The sequence below is a fragment of the Rhinolophus sinicus genome, chromosome 17 (assembly GCF_057876585.1).
Source record: "Rhinolophus sinicus isolate RSI-liver-muscle chromosome 17, RSI-T2T, whole genome shotgun sequence".
Classification (NCBI taxonomy): Eukaryota; Metazoa; Chordata; class Mammalia; order Chiroptera; family Rhinolophidae; genus Rhinolophus; species Rhinolophus sinicus.
Genome location: NC_142517.1, coordinates 9,582,271 through 9,601,010, shown reverse-complemented (window position 1 = coordinate 9,601,010; position 18,740 = coordinate 9,582,271). Strand labels below are relative to the sequence as shown.

Below are 18,740 nucleotides of genomic sequence, written 5' to 3'. Positions count from 1 at the left end.
GGACTGATAACAACCGCAGTGACTCCCTCAGCGAGGTGCCTGCGACTCAGAATCTGCATGGGATGCCCGAGTCTCCAGGAAACCAAGGCTCCCGAGGACAAGAACCCATCCTGCTTCATTCATCACCAAATCTCAGCCCTGGGTGCAGTGGCTGCCGCCCCACACATGACAGTCTGCCTGGGAGCTAGAGGGCAGCACAATTGGATTCATTTCCAAAGAGACTCCAGTGTCACCTTTAGGGGATGTGGGCTCACCTGGCAGGAGAGACCAGGGCATGAGGCCCCCATTTCCTAGGATCAGGCCAACCCTGGAGAAGTCTCCAGAATACAGAAGCCCCAAGAACCTAGGTAACCCGTGTTCTGCTACGCCGGGGCCATGAAGCCAGAGGATTGGGGCCGAATGTCCCCAGACGTGTTGGTACAGCCTTTCCCTTGACAATGAAAAACCACCGCCTGAATTTGTACGAGTACATTGCTGATTGGTACCCAGTTCTCACCTCCGGTCCCTCTGGCAGCACAACCTCTGTGACCTACTTCCCACCTTATCTCTCACAGCGTCTCTGCATTTACCTGGCTTGGTGGCCCCCACACCCTCAACATAATGGCCCATCCGCCGGGCCATACGGAAACCCAGCACAAGCTGGACCTCCTTGCGGAACCCCGCTCCCTTGGGACAAAGAACAGTTACTCTCTGAGTCCTACGCTGCCGCCATCAGCACAGCTCACAGGCCCAGTCTTTGTTGCTCGCTGTTTTAAGTTTAATTTTCCTGTCGAGTCTCCCCAAGGGCTGTGAGTTTCCTTGAGGACAAGGACATTATCTTGCTTATTTCTGCTTCTCTTGGACTTCATAGGAACTTAATAAATATTTATTGACCAACTTATTGTATATGTTGGCTCTTTCATAACAGGAGCAAGGCCAGTTTATTTGCTTTGTTCAGTGGCCAGCTTGCTGTGGGGACTGGCTCAGTTTTCAAAATTATGGTCCTTTTTGGGAAAGGAAGGAGAATGGTTGGAGGGGTCGGAGAGGGGCGACGCTCACTTTTTACCCTAAACACTTCTGTATTCTTCAACTGTTTACAAGAAGGATGCATGCATACATTACTTTTGTAATAAAACAATTCATTTAGATTAGGTTTGTCATATGAACATTGTCCCATGGAAGGGTCGAGATGGCCTTTTTGAGTAAGATTTTCCCATACTTTTCTCCAGTGCCCCAGATCAAATCCTTTCAAAGGGTCATTGTAGCTGTCTCCATTTTGTAAATGGGTCCAACTATATGAGTTTATAAGGAATAGCACATAGATTAGGAATTTTGTGTGGGCTATAATTGGGGATCAGTTTTAACTGCCTGGAGACTTTTGCAATATTATCTCAGCTGTGAGTGGATTATACTTAGTTATAAGAATTCTTTCACATCAAGATGTCCATGAAAAGTTTTTTCACCAGAAAAGGGAGCCAGCAAACCATGTTTATCCTGGTTCCCAAAGGAGCGAGGGACCACGTCCCTCCACCCCTAAAGAAAACTCTCTTATTTGAGATGACTTTTCCATTTACCCTGCTCTGAATAATGGAGTTTTTAAACTCTCTTGTTTTTCTAAATACTAAATTTTCAAAGGAAGGATATTTTTGAGGTCCAAGTGCCTATTTCAAGTCTTTAATGGTTCTCTTGGTCTGGCATTTACCAGCAAAAATTTTAAAAGCAGTGTCCTATGGGTCCGTTCAGTAGCTGAAAAGACGATTCCAAGCCAACATCACTGGCGCATAATGCTAAGACAAATCTCTCCACAAAATCTTTGCTTTTTATTGTGTTCTGGGGTCTGGAGAGGCCATCTAGGCCATCTCCCCGTCTCCAGGAAGACGGGTAGGTGGACCTGCGTGGGACAGGATGTGTTGAGGCAAACAGCTCCGACTTCTCAGCTCCATCGGCTCTGACTTGGGCCTGCTGGGTGGTTTGACTGCCAAGGCCAGAGCTTCCCCGAGGAGGAGCCATGCAGCCTCCTCACGCCCCCGACCCACATGAGCAGACCTGCAATTCACCCTGAACTGCCTCCAGCACCTGGGATTCTTGGACCGATGGCCCAAATCCACCCTGGACCTTCTGCTTGTACTCGCTCTGAGCTTCTTCAAAACTGCATGTGTGCAACTTGAAGACTCAGAAGAACTTCTGAAATCCAAAGCAAGCCAGTTCCTGTCATCGTTCCTCACAGGTCCTCGTTTCTGGTTCCTCAGTCATTCTAAGCGTGTCTTCTGCTCACTTGCACCAGCCTTGCTATAGAGTGGAATTCTGGTCTGGTTGGGTTGTCAGTTTCTAGTAAGGTGACTGTTTCTCAATGGGATGCTGCTGACCTCTGGGGCGAGCCGTTCTCTGTCCTGTATATTGCAGGTCATCTGACCGCCCCGGTCCAACCCACCAAATTCCAGCAATCAGCTCTCGTCATTATGACAACCAAGAATCCATTCACAGCCTGGGTTTGAAGGAGGGGGCAGTAAAACCCTCAGCCTGCTGGGGAGCAGTACCACCTTCATCTTGTGGGGAGCAGTACCACTCTCAGCTGGGGAGGGCAGTACCACCTTGGGAGGGTGGGGGAGTGGCAGTATCACCCTCAGCCTGGGGAGGGCAGTACCATCTCCCGCCTGGGGGAACAGTATCATTCTCAGCCTGGTGGGGGAACAGTAACAACCTCAGCTTTGTGAGGGGTTTGCAATACCACCCCCAGTTGAGGACCACTGAACCCCAAGGTTCTTAGCTGTACACTCTGGAAGACAGGCATCTCCTTTTCCAACAGCACCCAGCAGTTACTGCCAGCCTCATGGTCGGGCATCAGGAAATGTTTGTCATATTATTTGCTCAAAATAATGAACGAATGCAAGAGATCCATGAACAAGCTTGAAGAGGGACTATGAACCCTGTAAAATGCTGTGCAAAATGTGTGTGTGTGTTGTGTGCGTCGTATACATGTGTTTTCTGGGGCAAGAGTTTATAGCATCCATCAGATTCCCCAAGGGAATTTGTGACCTAAAGGGACAGACGTTTGAAGACTGGCCCAACCAGTGTCCACTACTAGCCTGACGTGTGTGTCCCTGCAAACACCACTGCACGGTACTTGTGGTTTTAGAACTGCAGCTCTGTACCAATATGCTGCTATCCCTACAGACAGGAATGTCCTAGAAATTCCGGGGGGCTCTGCTTCTGTGAGTTTACACAAGTCCTTGTAATGGAAGGGCTGCATTCCTCCCTTTAACAAGAAATGGCCTTAGTCCTGGGCCCTTTAACTCACTAACAGGCAAATTTGGTAAAATAGGGCAGGAACGAGATGTGTTCCTCCCCAACTCAAGAATATTTCCTGGGTGGCTTTCATTAGGAAAATTGGTGACATTGCTTAGCTGCCTGCTCACGCAGCAGCTGGGCAGAGGCCGGCTGAATGGAAGAGGGAGCAGTCGTGACTTGCTTCCTTTCTGACAGTCCATTGTTGATGTCATTGGCTTAATAAAACACAAGCAACGCCCCGAAGCAGGAAGAACAGCTGGGCCAGGCTTGTGGTTGCAGAGGGCCTCATTCCAGATACATCTGCAGACCTGCATGAAGGTTCGCACTCAGCTTGTGGCCCCGCGGAATGCTAGGTTGGCTGCACTGCAGTGGCTTTGAATGAGGCCTCGATGGATGGAGGCGGAAGGTGTTAACATAATGATGGCTCATCCTTGCTGCTTTCCCGGCATCCATCCGCCTGTCCCGGGATCGTCCTGTCTCAGGAAGGGAAGCTACAGCATTCCAGAAAAGACATTTGGCAAGGGAAGGGGACACCACTGAGGGCTGGAGTTAATCTTGAGCAGGGTGGAACATTTGCCAAGAAGTCTATGATATCACTTGTCCCAGAGGGACCATTCTATTTGCAGAAGCTTGAAGCATATAGACTAGATCAGTCATGAGAAGATAGAAACTCTGAGGAACCCCTGATAGTACAGAGCAGGCTTCTCAAACTTGAGTGCACCTGAAATTATCACCTGGAGAGCTTGTTAAATCAGATTCTAATTCCAGACAGTCTATTCATCAGGGGCCTGATAATTTGCATTTCTAACATGCTCCCGCTGGAGCATGTCAGATACTGATGCCGCCGCTGGAGCTGGAAACACACTTTGAGAACCACTGGTCCCACCAAGGGGTTTCATGCTGCTCTATTGCGCCCCCTTGTGGGGAGGAGAAGGGATGAGAAAAACAGGTGAACGGGACTCTGTGCTCTCATCCCCACCCCCAGGCAGGACGCCTCCCAGTCTATCTATTGTACAAATCTGATTTCTGTGATTAAATGAGGACCCCCTAAAAAAATGAAGGGGTGACCACTGGCCTGGAAGAGGTGAGTCCAGGCCTGCCTGAGGGGTGTTCCCAAGAACTGAACCTCCCCTCCTCATTCCAGTGTGCCTGTGTCACAGGGCAGCATCTGCCAATAACTCAAGAACATTTGAAGCAAACACAAACCCAAAGAACCAGCTAATCGAGTGGAGACAAAGGCTGTCACCACCTCACCCCATCTCAGGTTGCAGAGCCATTCCTTTGGGCATCTTTAGCCAAAGCTGTGGTCTGGTGCCCAGCTGCGTGCAGCTGGAGGGTTTTCCCTTTCTGCCTGCAGGCTCACTGCTCAGCTTCCACAGGCAGGGGGCAGCCGCCTGGTCCAGGAGAGCTGAGCCTGCCCTGGATGGTCCCCAGGCCCGGCAGGAGCCTCAGCACAGCCATTCCATCCCCCAAAACCAACTTTATGTCCTCCCTGTAGCTTGGACTCAACACCAGTGTTCTAGCATCGAACCCAGTGTCTCGGGTTTACCTGTCGGGGATCAACTTGGCTTCATCACCCCTCAGCTGAGAGATCTTGTGTGAGCCTTAGTTTCTTTGCCTGTAAAACGAAGGTGATTGTAGTATCTACGTGAGTGTTAAACATAGCTGCCGATGTAAAGCTCTTTGTACTGTGCCTGGCGTGGTGTGAGCCCTCAGGAAATGTGGGCCAATTTTCCTACATCTTCTCTCTTATTTCTGTTTTATTGTGCTAGAGCTGTTGTAACAAATGACCACCAACTAGGTGGCCTAAAACAACACAAATTAATTTTCTCACAGTTCTGGAGATGAGAAGTAGAAAGTCAAAGTGTCGTTAGGGTCGCGTTCCTCTAAACTGAAGGCTTCAGGGAAGACTTTGTTCCATGCCTTTCTCTTAGCTGCTGATGGCTGCTGGCAATCCTTGGGGTTCCTTGGCTTGTGGATGCATCATGCTTGTCTCTGCCTCCATCACCATGTGGCCTTCTTTCTGTCTGTCTCTTGTCTCATGTTCTTTTTTCTTTAATTTTTAAAAATTAATTTTTTCAATTACCATTGACATACAATGTTATATTAGTTTTAGGTTACAAAATAGCATAGTGATTAGACAGTTATTTGCCTCCCAAAGTAGTCACCCCAATAAGTCTGTTACCCATCTGTCACTGTAGATGTTATTAATGCCTCGTCTTCTTATGAGGACACAAGTCACATTGGATTAGGGCCCGCCCTGAGTATGCCTTCATCTTGATTAGATGACATCTGCAGAGATAAGGTCACAGTCACTTGTAGCAGGGGTTAGCACTGGAACATATCTTTTGAGGGGGGACACAGTTCGACCCACAACACTGCCTGACTGAGGCGAAAACACAGGACCCGGCCGCTGTGAGCCCTGGGGCATCACCACTGTGAAGCTGTGTGGGCTCCCCCAGACTTGGGCTAAATTGTCCTGATGGTTGTGTTTTCCAGGGTGTTCAGACTTACATCTCTTGGATATGTTGACCCCGACTGAAAGAAAGCGACAAGGGTACATCCACGAACTCATTGTCACGGAGGAGAACTATGTGAATGACCTGCAGCTGGTCACAGAGGTAACAGCAGCTGTGGGTGCCAGCGGGTACCGTGGGCACTGGCAGAGGGGGGGGAGGGGTTCTGCCAAGGAGGCCTATGTCCTGATTCTGAGCCTGAGAAGCTTTGGGATATGCGGGGAGCATCTGGACGGTAAACCACAGAGGAGACCCTCACCCAGGAGAAGATGGTGACATTCTCACCCTTGGCCAACTCTAGGTCCTGCCTGCAGAGGGGCAGGGATCACTCAGGCCAAAGGACAGGTGAGTCCGTGAGACCCTGCCTGCGCAGAGACACGTGGGCTGTGAGCTGGGGTCCAAGTCCACGCAGTTACAGCTCAGCCACAACTAGTTGATGCACAGAGCAAGTCACATCTTCCCCTGGCCCTCAGAGTTGGCATCTGAAAGTGGCAGCCATCTGGCTACTGTTTCAACTCATTCCTAGTGCTACATATTGCTTCTGAGAGAAATGTTGCTGAGAATGAAGACGTTTCCTGGGCACCGCCTGTCCCTGGGCACTGCCTGTCCCGGATGACATCTCATTTTGTCTCTCCTGCTGGGTAGCCCTTGAAGGGCCTTGGCCACCCTGTCCAGAAGGATGGGGACATGCAGAGTTGGGGAACCATGCTTTGCGAGAAGCCTTTTGTCCACACACCGTGGAAGTTACCGTATGAGGGCATTTGCAGAACTGAATTTCAGGAAAGTACTGTCATAATTCAGAAACTCCTTCCCCTCCCCCCACATCAGCCCCTTTGCCACCTAGCTGTTGTGGAACCATCTCTGACAGTCTTAACAACCGGGAAAGACGTGACTCGGCCGCACAGTGTTGAATGAATGCAGAATGCAGGATGGGTTGCTGGCCCACAAGACCACTATTAATGCATAGAAAGTGTGAGTGCAAATTTAAAAAAGACACTTCACCGTCACTAAATATACAGTCTAGGATGTCTAGGATGTGTGCGTCACCCCCTTGGATATGGCACCTTTTTGCAGTGGCCTGGTGTAGCCCGGATTCAACATCAGCTTAAGGACTCAGGAAGAGTAGGGCTCCCAGGGAGCCCCCTCAGTGCAGCCACGTTTACTTAAAGACAGGCTGCCTCCATCCCTACGGAACCTTCAGGATAGCGGCCTGCCTCCAGTGGCAGGTAATAACTCTTTGTGGGCAGGGGCTCACCACATGGGTTTGGGGGATATCTGTGATTTCCTGCAAGTCACCCAACCACGTGGAGCTTGGGTGGGCCCACTTATTTCCCAGAGCCCAGGAGAGGAGCCTCGCCCACCCTGTACCAGGCCTGTACATGCTGGCCCTGTGCCAGGCACAGCCCAGGCTGAGGGCAGAGCAATGGAGTCTGCCACCCAGGCTGCTTGTTGGAGGCTGCGGGAAGCTGCTCCCCCAGGAAGCCCAAGGCTTGACTGCAGTAGACACTGCAACGAGGATGAAGGGGTCGCCCATACCCACATGCATCTTTAAGCCCCCCACTTTTCCCACTGTGCCCATGTCTTCACCGCAGGCAGAAGACTCTGTGAGGCTTTGTCCTGGTGCAGTAGCCTCCCTTGCAGCACAGTGCAGACCTGATGGGGACCCCTTCCCTGCCCAGGCAGAGGAGGGGCCATCTGTTTCAGAAATCTCTGCAGGAATGTGGGGCGTCCTGCATCTTGGCCTCCCAGCAAAGCTGCAGACGCCTTGGCCCTTTGCATCGCTCTGAACAGATCTGTGTGTGCGTGTGTTTGAGTTTTGAGCTTAACTACTTTCTGAACTGCTTCGTTTTCTGCATCTGTAGATCTTTCAGAAACCCCTGATGGAGTCTGAGCTGCTGACAGAAAAAGAGGGTGCTATGATTTTTGTTAACTGGAAGGAGCTGATTATGTGTAATATCAAACTGCTGAAGTAAGCCTCTCTTCTCTAATCCCAGCCTCGCTTTGCCCCTCGGCTCTCACACACTAGCACTTGCGCTCAGGTTCATCCGTGTGTCCCCCCCATGCATGCCTCTCTGTGTGTCTTTCTGCCTTTTTGCTCATTTCTACTCACAAGCACCATTGCTCTTTTTTTGCTCTGATGCCTCCCAAAACACCCCCGCCCCTCCCAATTTTCATGGTGGAGAGAGTTAATTGCCATGGCACCCCACGTTCTGCTTGTACTGTGGTTCTAGAATTTCCAGAGCTAGGCCAATTCCGGTTCCATCTCAGGGCGTGGGGCAGCCCACCCGCCTTCCCTCAGACCTGGGTCTCCACGGCCAATATTGGTCTCTTGAAGCATCTTTGCAGCTGTGGGAGGCAAGGGTGGAACCATTCACTGCCCACCTCAGCAGCATCTTCAGGATAGCTCTCCGAGAAGCTGGCCTGGAGTGTTGATATTTTCTTCCTGGTTTAGTTCTCAGAGGCAACTGCAGGGCTGAGGAGAGACACTGGGCCAGGAGTCAGGAGACCTCGGTTTGGAGCCCAACTCACTGCCCTTCCTCTTTGAGCCTCAGTTTCCCTACCTGGAAACTGAGAGGATCGGATGACATCATCACAAAGGTCCCTTCCAGTTCTAAAAGTGTGTATTCACCAGGACGTCATTATAATGCACTTGCTAGAACGCAGATTAAGTCCATGGTGACACAGCCAGCTGGGAGGAAGGGCCACTCTCTCCCTGGGCTCGAGAATGAAGCACAGCCCCCCCGACTCCCTGGAACGTGGGTCCATTCCTAATCTCTATGTTCACATAATTGGGAAGTGGCTGTTTCCTAAACGTGGTCCCCGTGTTGTTCTCATAAGGTCATTTCAAGTCCCCACGTTCTTGAGTGTGTGTCTGGGAGTGGATGAGGGTTGGAGAGAGGAGACACAGAGACGTAGATGTGAGAAAAATATATCATATCTGCTCTTTCTAGAACACAAATAATCAAAGACGACCCCAGGGGGGTTTACAGAAAGTATTTTCATTATCCTCCTTGAGAATCTTCTGAGCCCTAGAATCTTCTGAGCTTAGGTCTGGGTCAAACTCAGGCTCACATCCTGCTGTTACCCACCAGCTGTGTGTCTTTGGACAAGTCACTTAACGTTCACTGGGCCTCAGTGTTCTCATCTGTAATATGGGGATGAGAGTAGTACCCACCACATGGGGTTCTTATTAGGGGATCTTTAGACTATAAGTGTCTGGTCCATAGTAAGTGCTGGGTTCGGGCCCCCGGGGACCCCGGTGGTGGAGGCTAAGCACCCACCCTCGCCTTGGAGAGAGGCTCCCCAGTCACCTGGGGGAAAGGGGGTTAGTTAACTCCTGAACCTACGAATACTATTAGGTTGGTGCAAAAGTCATTGCAGTTTAAATGGTTAAAAATAATTGCAAAAACCGCAATTGCTTTTGCACCAACCTAATACGCCTAAATTGTTGGAGACAAATTGTTTTAAAATAGTGACAAAGGTTTTCTGTTGAAACTATACCTACAACTTAAAACCGCTTTTCCTTGGGCCGCTGCTATCAGTCGCGCGTAAGGGAGGTGGGAGATGTTTCTGATGTCCCCATGTGCCCCGACGTGGTTGGCCTGCGGAAAACTGTGCTTCTGGCATTGCTCACCCTGCCCCTGTTCTCTCCCCGCCCTCCTGCTCCTGTCAGGGGAACAGATGCCCCTTTCCTGAGCTCAGTCGGGGCCAGGCCTGCCGCTCCTCCTTTCTGTTAGTGCTGATGTGCTCATAGCCCTGGACGTAGGAATCGAGAGTGCAGTTACAGCTGGCAAACAAGGCCCAGAGAGGCTGGGTGACTTGTCCGAAGTCACACAGCAGGGGCGCTTGTGCCCAGGGCTGCTCGGTGGGTGAAGCGCAAGGTCCCACTGGAGGTTCCATCCCCACCGTCCCCCGTGGAAAGAATGTAGAACCAGGAGGCAGACATCCCAAGTTTTTGTCCAGGGTCCAGCACCTTCTAACTTGTTCTGGGCAATTTCCTTGGGCAGATGACTCTCTGACCCTTTGTTTTAGAGCCTGTAAAGTTGCAGTATGGTGCCTGCCCTGTCTAACATGCAGGGTCATTTCAAGGAGCCAGGGTAAGGAGTACAGCTGGCACATTGTCAATCACGGTCAAACTTGTTTGGGTCACGCCTCTCTCCCATCACAATGTCCTGTGCTCTGTCCCCTTCCTCTGATGACCTGATTCATTTTCATCTTCCAGATAAAAGATTTAACAGCAGCCTTATGGGGACCTGATTTCTTTCCTTTCTTTTTTTTCCCCTTTTCAACATCTTATTATGAAAAATATTCACTTTGCTGCATGGACTTGATTTCTTCATGCAAAGGAATAGCCCCGATGATGGGGAAGAGTTAGGGCCCCTGGCAGCTGGAAGAGGGAGGCGTTTGCGGACAAACTGAACTTAAGGCAGAGTGTCCCAGAAGGCCAACCGTGAGCAGTCACATATCTGCCACTCCTGACCAAGGGCCAGAGACAGCTTGTACTTAGGGGACATAGGACTTAGCAAACAGATAAACAGGAAGTAAATAAAATGAAAATAAAAGGGGGTAACTGCAGCATATGCGTTTCCTACTAATGGTGCCTCTGCTTGGGGATTAGAGCGAATGGCTGGCTCTCTTGCTGGTGAGCCCAGAGCTGAGAAATTTGTCTTTAATATGCAGAGTAGGGCGGAAAGATCTAGAACCTTTTTATATTAAGACCCAGGTGCAGGCCCTAGGGGCAGCTGTCAGATGTGACAGCAGTAGGTAGGGCTGCACAAGCCCAGGTGCTAGAAACTGTCTTTTATCAACATCCTTTCCTGCCTCCTTGCCTGAAAAATTAAAAAAAAAAACAAAAACAAGAAAGAAAAAGAAAAAGAAAAAAAAGAAATGAAAGAGGTACGCAAAAAAAAAAATTGTATTTCTTAAATATAAAGTGTTCGGCTTAACTTCTTTTTAACTTAAAAATAGACACAATTTTATTTTAAGCAGAAAACAAAAGAAAGATAAAATATCTATCTTGAGAGTAAATACAAGATGGAGAGAAGGAAGAAAAAAAGGAATCGCCGATTGTTCAGACCATATAACTTATTGTCCCTAAAGTTTTTCTCCTTGGCTTGCTTGCCCAGTCCACGGATTTTTGTTCTTTAACTAAAAAAGTAGTTAAAGAAATCTGAAAATAAAGAGATCTGAAGTTTTTAAAACCTAATACTGAGATTGCAGAGCCTCCTTGGAAATGACCATGAAGGCATGACCATGGCCATGAAGGCAGCCAAAGGCATTCATAGTGACATCCTCCCACCCTTATGTTAAAATCATATAGCACATCATTCTGTTCCACCCATCCATACGTCCGTCCATCCATCCATCCATCCATCCATCCGTCCGTCCGTCCGTCTGTCCGTCCGTGATCACTAGGGTAGGCAGAACACATTCATGGCCTCCTATGTGGTGGTCCTGCCCTCCTAGTGCACTGCTATCCTTGCCGTGTAGAAGCTCAGTGCCCTGCTCTTCTTCTAGATGCTGGTGTTAGGAGTTGACATGTTCGAGTTGCAAGGGTGGGATGCACATCCCTGGCTGTGGTGGCCGTGAACACTCAGACCGCAGCAGGACCCCAGAATAAACACTCCCAGTCCCTCCAGTCCCTCCTCGGTTTCCAGGATATAAATTGTTTGGGTTCATTGGTCCATTGTTATATTAATAGGCTTCTCTCTCCAGAGCTCCTCTTAATTAAGTCAACTTCAAATTAGCCATAGTCATAAAGCAGTGAACAGCACAGATGTTTCAGTCATTTGTACCTGGCTTTGGGGAACATAATAATGGGATTATTTTTCTGTGGCAGTTGATCTACCATCTTAATTATGTTCTGTTTAGTCTGAAAATGAGCCTCCACGTCCCCTCTGTTCCCTGGCTACAATAACTTCCCTTGGGCCACATTGGCCTGGAAGCAGGCTCGGTGCTGGGACCGTACCAGCTGGGGCTTTCACCACAGATAATCCGTAAAGTGAAACATTGACACAGGGATCCTGAGTTATTAAAGAAAGGATTCTCTGTTTCTCTATAAGAAAAGATTGTTTTTCAATGTTGACCTGTTTTATAAAGATTCTTTCTGAAGTTTTTCTTCCTAAGAGCCAGCAAACAGCCATCATGCCCAAGAAAAATGCTCCGATATAACCTCTGTGTAGCACTAGACTCACTTCTTTTTCTGTTCCTCATCACCCACATAGACCCTTTAGTGGCCCTTGGGTTTGCGCCCCTCACACACATTCTGCTTCTGTGTGACCTGGAAGTGTCCCGTGTCACTGCCATGTCATGTTTCTGTGCAGAGCACTGAGAGTTCGCAAGAAGATGTCTGGAGAGAAGATGCCTGTGAAAATGATCGGTGACATCCTGACGGCCCAGCTGCCACATATGCAACCCTACATCCGCTTCTGCAGCTGCCAGCTGAACGGGGCGGCCCTGATCCAGCAGAAGACAGACGAGGCCCCAGACTTCAAGGAGTTTGTCAAAGTAAGGAGCCCAGGTGGAGCCGAGCCCCTGCACCAGCCCTGGCCACCAGTGGCTGTGTTTGGGCAACGGGGTGTGTGAGGGGCTAATTCAAATGTTTGGAAGCATATTCCTGCTAAAGGCCAAAAGGGACTGAGGACTTGGTTCAATAATAGTGGGCTGGCACTAGCTGGCATGTGTGGTGACCAAAGGGAGCTGGAGAAGAGGGGCCAGCCCTGGGCCTGGGAGCTTTGATCTGTCGTCCAGGTGTTAGTGCTGTTGTTTGGATACAGGTTTAAATTTTCCGTCTCATTTGTCAGGCCCAGGAGGGCTGGTGGGTCTCAAGTTTCCGATTCTGTTTAATCTGAGCACCCTCAATTCTTGGCTGGTCTCTGCCCTTCACCTGCAGAGGGAACGGCCAGGAGCCCCAGTGCACTGTTGGTTCCTTTCCAGCTTGGTTTTCCTTGATGGTCTCAAGCTCTAGGCAGCCCGTGGGGGTGAGTGAGGGATGCCAAGGTCTCTGCCTCGGGGGCTAACAGAGGTCTGGGAGCCACATGTCCACGAGGGGACATCTGTGGAGGTGCTGCTAGAGGCGCCAGGCCCTGGGTCTGCTGCCCTGGCACCCGACCTTGGCCAGGGTGTGTCCCTGCTGGCCACGCCAGCCCGTATAATCAGCCTCTCTCAGAGGAGAGAAAAATAAGAAGAGAATAACATAACTTCTCCTAAACAGGTACGTTTGAATGAATAGACAACAAAACGGTAATAACGACAGACTTCTTTTTGTACCTCATGCATTTTGGGGGCAGGCCATTCCCTCCTCCTCAATGATTGTGTCTGTGGATTCCTCATTGCGTCTCTTCTTAGCCATAGCATCACAGACGCTTTCTCCTTCTCCCCTCCCACCCCACTGCCCTGGTTTTCCTCAGCATGAAAGGCTTTGATGTGCTGACTAATGAATGAGGCGTTCTAAAATCATTCGAAGGGGAGAAATATTGCTAAGAAGTTGACCTAGGATGGGATGCAGACTGGAATGCAGAGTCTGGGCTGCCCGGTGCCACAGGCCCCCTGGGGTTTCAGCCAAGGCTTGGGTCCTCCCTGGGTACAGGCAGGATGAGCTCATCGCTGGATGCACTTGAACTTCAGGGAAATGCTGACACCAGCCCAGGGAGGGGGCTGTTGCCCCTTCTCACCTCACCCTTCCCCTCCTCAGCTGTCCCCACCCCATCCCTGGGGGAGTTTGACATGCCTTTGCCAGCTGCCAAGTGTTCTTGGAATAATGATGCCCACGGCGAGAGCAGGGTCAGGCGCTGACAGTTCTCAGGGCCTGGGGCCCAGGTCATGGCAGCTGCCTGTTTCTAAGGCATCAAACCTGAATGGAGCCTTTGAGAGCTCAGTCACCACGTAATCCTGTGACTTGTGGACAGGACCACCTTTGGGGACAGAAGGATTCTAGCCCTCCAGATGACTTGACAGAATTGGCCAAAGTGGTGGGAAGAAAGAGGCAGGGTATCCAGGATGGAGCCAGCCTGCAGGCCCCCAGGGGGAGTCCTGTGTCTCACGTCCTGCCCTGTCTGAGCCTCCCCCAGGCCTGTGCAGGCTCTGCCGGAAACAGTCAATGACAATCAGCTCTTCCAGCATCTCTGGGACTTAAGGGAAATTTTTATTCCGACCCTTGAATTTTTAATCTCCTCGTTCCTGGGAATGTTATGAAGTTTTTACAGATATCCAGAAGAAATATTCTCTAATCTCACCTCTGTAAGTAAGGAACTGTGTGTCCCATGGAAAGTGTCCCATGTGTCCCATGGAAGGAACCTAGAGAGCAGGGGTTAACCCTGGTGGCTGAGTCACATCTGCAGGTCTCCCATTCTCCATCTGGAAAGTACCTCCATCCTGGACCAGGATAACTGGCCCGGCCCTTCCAACTCCAGCCTCCTCAGTTGTCACCCACATAAATGAGACCATGCAAGGGATGGGGAGTCCTAAATGTAGCATCAATGCTGATGTCACCAGCTGGATTTTGCAGATTTCTTAAATACATTTAAAACAATCTCTTATTTCAGAGATTGGCAATGGACCCTCGATGTAAAGGGATGCCTCTCTCTAGTTTTATACTGAAGCCTATGCAACGGGTAACAAGATACCCACTGATCATTAAAAATGTAAGTACCCGTCTTGCCTTTTCAGCAGAGGAATGCTTTCTCAGCATTTCAGGGATCCGGGGTCATGGGCAGGTTCTGCAGCCAGCACACCTGGTATCTACTGTGTAGAAATCATATGCCAACAGGGTGTTGGAGGCATGTGTGTGGTAACTCAGAAAGAAAAGCTGTTTACCATGAAAAGAGCTAATAATATGCCGCCTTCGGCTGGGAGACCACGTGGCTTCTACCTTATAAGTTGGAAAGTGAGAGCTCAGACCTTGATTCTTTCCCTAATGCAGACATAGTACCTTGAAGCCTTCATTTTCCCAGCAAGAACGAGAGAAAGAAATGCAATTCCTACCAGCCATCTTCAGAAAGCCACTGTGACAGACTCTACTTGACATTAGATAATTGTCATTCTCATGTAACTTCAAGGAGCCAATACCAAAAGAAAGGAAAAAAATTAGCGTTTCCGAGTCCCCGTCTGTAATCACTGAAAAGACTTAGACACCCTCTGAGCCCGGGATTAGTATCCACAGGGAAGACAGCTCCTGGAGAAAGCTTTTACATCTGGTTCCTTTTAGTAGAGAATTTAGAAACCCAGATCCGGACACTGGCGTGCTCATTGCTACCAGGGCGGTGTGGACTTTTGGGTCTCTCAGTGGTAGAGTCTGGAGATATATGTATGTAAATATATTCATACACATATTTACGTATACATATGTGTACACACATATATTTATTTCAATGTCAATATATGTATATTATAATGTATATTAAAACCCATGTGTTCACAATACCTCCTATTCTAATCTAACACCACAGAATCAATTCTACGTAGCCTTCCTTCGTTCTATATATTTATAACTTCCTTCTCTATGAGAAGCCTTGCTCTCATTATCCTCAATATGTTTATGAATTGGCAGGATCCCCTTATATGTAACAAATCATGGTACATTTATGTAACTGGCTTATATCATGGCTGGTCAATGGCAGAGCAGGAAGAATTTCCACCTAGGAGGCCTAGCTCCAGAACTGGCGCTCTTATCCACTGGCTTGGAATGGTCTATGCAGAAAAACGCATATTCGCATTCAGATCCAGAAGAAGTGGGAGTACACAGACACCTGCAGCTGTGTGTGGACTCAGGAAAAAGCCATTCTCACGAGAGAAGTCCATGTGGGGTGCGTGATGGCCCTCGCTGCAGCCACTGCCCTTCTCACACGCCAAGTATAAATAGTGTGACATCCCTTGTCTCCCAAAGGGGACCCTGCCAGCAAGGAGTGGCTGTCACGCTCCATGTCACTGCCTCGGTGGGTCATGTGGGCACCATTCAGGAAAGGTCTGTGCTGTGCTCTGCCTCTGCTGGGCCTGACTGTCAAGGACAGCGAACCCCAGGGGGTTGTTGCCTTCTGTGCTCCCATGTAGATCCTGGAAAACACTCCTGAAAACCACCCCGACCATAGCCACCTGAAGCACGCCCTGGAGAAGGCGGAAGAGCTGTGTTCCCAGGTGAACGAAGGGGTGCGAGAGAAGGAGAACTCCGACCGGCTGGAGTGGATCCAAGCCCACGTGCAGTGTGAAGGCCTGTCTGAGGTTAGCGGCCGTGGGGTGGGACCCGGGCCTCCCCCGCCGAGGCTCCACAGCCAGCCTGAAGGAGGACGAGAAAGATCATGAACTGTCCCTGTCTCTAGCCGTCGCTTGCCAGTCTCTCTCTGGCTGCTTCCCATCTGCTATTTAGCCCATCCACTGAGTTTTTAATTTCAATTCTTTTCCTTTCCATGTTCAGCAGTTCTATTTATTTTCTCTAAGCTGCTGGTTTCTTTCTTGTATCTTGTTCCTTGCACAAATGGCCATGCTTCTCATTTATTTCCTAATTCTTTTTAAACATCTGCCTGTATATTTCAAACCTGATCATTCCAATATCTAACGTATGGATCTCTGTCTTCTGTCTGCTGTTTCCGCCAGCCCTTGCCGCACAGGCCTGTTTCTCTGTATGTACTGTGATTTTTGATCGTGGGCTCAATGTTCCTTGGAACTTTATCTGTGGGATCTCTGAGGTCTGAAGTTGCATTCCTCCTGAGAGGAATTAAATTTAGAGGGTTTTTAGGGATCACGTTAGTTGTGTGAATTGTGGTTGTAAACTTGTATGAGCAGCCTTTTGGTTACAAATTCTCAGGGGCATTTTTTTCCCCCTCGACTTATACCAAGGTCAAAAGCAAGCAAGTTTTCTTGCTCATCCCTTCTGCGCTTGAGTTTACATGTCGTTCTTCCTCTGGGGTCTAGCTTTTTGTGATCTCCTGTTAGATTCCTCACCTCACACGGGCCCTGCGTATATCTCCTGTCATTTGTACCCCACGTGGACTTCAAAGTGAAAGCTCAAGGTCACCAGATTTAAGAGAGACCCTCAGGGCTAAAGCCCGCTTTGGGGACTTCTCTTCCAGGGTTTGCATTTTCATTCTGTTTTTGCCTTCTGTACATTTCTTACTTTCATTTTTACCACTTTGCTTATATTTAAAAAGTGCATTTTTTATATTTTACTCAGTTTTTTATATTTTCATTTGGGTGAGTCAGAGTATCTAGTCCACCATACTGCCAGACACAGAGGTCTGTCCTCTAGTTCTTTGCTTCTCTTCTTGTCACTCACCTTTCCTTTAGTTTCATTCAGTCTTTCTGTCTGTTCTCTCTCTTTCTCTCTCTGTCTCTGTACACACAGGTACACACATTCACACACGTATGCATCCCATTCACCAGTGTTTACCAAAGTGCCTGGGCAGAATGTGTCTCCCCCACTCACTGTCCCTGTGGCTTCTTCCTTCTCACAAGCTTCAAGGCAGTCACTACCTGAGACGTCACCACCAGTTCCTCCCTGCCCCACCTCCTGTCTGCCTTCAGCGTAGGTGTTGGTTAATAAAATTGTGGGAACAGCTCTGTGGAGACCAAGGTGATGGATGTGGACTCCCATTTTGGAAGTCTGTGTTGATATGCAATCTAGGGGCTTCCATTGGTTGGTTGGCTCACTTATTCATTCATTCATTCATTCATTCATTCATTCATTCATTCATTCATTCAACATTTATTGAGCACCTGCCCATGTGTCATTGCTCGGTACTAAATCTGAGTACATGAAAATCAGTAAGATGTGACCTCCCCTCTCTCAAGGAGCCTATAATCCTGGAAGGGTCAAACCAATATTTTCAGCAAAATATGAAAAATGGTAGGTAGAACTAGGTGCCAAATGTGGGAACATATGACAGGGAGGTAGGGACAGTCATAGAGGGATTGGGGAATATTTGGAGAAGGTAGCACTTGGCTGGTATTGAAGGATCAAGATATCTCTCCTGGAAAGAATCCAGGGGGAGAGCATTTCAGTGGAGGGCACAGCCTGAGCAGGACATGGGTGAGGAATGGAGTGTGACAGCGATAAGGCTTTAAGGCAAGTGGAAGCCAGGACGAGAAAGGCCTGTGTATCATCGTGAGGAGCGTTAGCTTGATCCTGAAGACAGTGTGTCTGAGCAGTCGGCCCAGCAGAAATGCCACCATAGCAGCAGGCACTTGGGAAAGGGACCCACCCTGAGTCTCATGGCTGTAGTCGGGGGGACTCAGTGAGGCCTGGCTCTTCATCGTAAAACATTAAGAATAAAATAAACTCTGTCATTTGCTTTTTGTGGCTTCTATACCCTCTTTGGAATAGACTGTTGTCCTTCTTTATCGGTCAGTCTTTCCTCGGTTTCGTTTTGCCTGTACTGTGTTCACAACCATGGAAAGGGGCCACGGTGCCCTCTGTTTCCTGGCCCAGATCTGGACACACACCAGTGATTAAGTTTCAATTAAACGCTGTCGTTGGTGTTCTTGTCTGTGCCCAATTCATACGTAGTCAGTGTTAGCCTGGCCACGTGAAGGCCCTAACCTTTGAGTATGAGTGAACGACACCATCTTTAAGTGATCCAAGTTGACTTTTCTTGATTCATTGTCCCCCAGTGGCTTGAACTCTGTCTTGGCAGGCCCAAAGGGCTCCTGTTTTAGAGAGACTGTCAGAGCCCGCAGGGATGAAGAATACCCTTTGAAGGCTCCAGCTGGGGTGTCACCGTTAGTCTTTTAGGCTCTCTCAGAGCCTCAGTGGGAGGCTAGAGGCCCTCCTTCCTCCTTGTACCTGAGAGCGAGGTGGAATGGCCACTCTTCCTTGGTGCCTATAGGTCTCTGGTCACAAAGGCCCTGCCACTTCTCTCACATTGGAGGCAGACAGCTGGCCACCTGCATCTCTTGGGGGATGCATGTTGTGAACCCCATCACCTCTTCACAAATAGTGTCCTCGTGGAGGTCTGTAAGGTTTGTAGC

At 49.2% G+C, this 18,740-nt stretch overlaps 1 protein-coding gene across 6 annotated transcripts in view; it reads left to right on the top strand.

Annotated features, from left to right (window-relative positions):
* ITSN1 (intersectin 1) overlaps positions 1 to 18,740 on the top strand; it is a 189,694-nt gene that overhangs the window by 154,741 nt on the left and 16,213 nt on the right. For all 6 annotated transcript variants that reach the window (XM_019730241.3, XM_019730239.3, XM_074325803.2 and 3 more), the window contains 5 exons: positions 5,767 to 5,888; positions 7,646 to 7,752; positions 12,107 to 12,290; positions 14,327 to 14,425; positions 15,831 to 15,998. In XM_019730241.3, the coding sequence (XP_019585800.2) occupies positions 5,767 to 5,888; positions 7,646 to 7,752; positions 12,107 to 12,290; positions 14,327 to 14,425; positions 15,831 to 15,998 (680 nt within the window). The remainder of the gene's footprint in view (positions 1 to 5,766; positions 5,889 to 7,645; positions 7,753 to 12,106; positions 12,291 to 14,326; positions 14,426 to 15,830; positions 15,999 to 18,740) is intronic.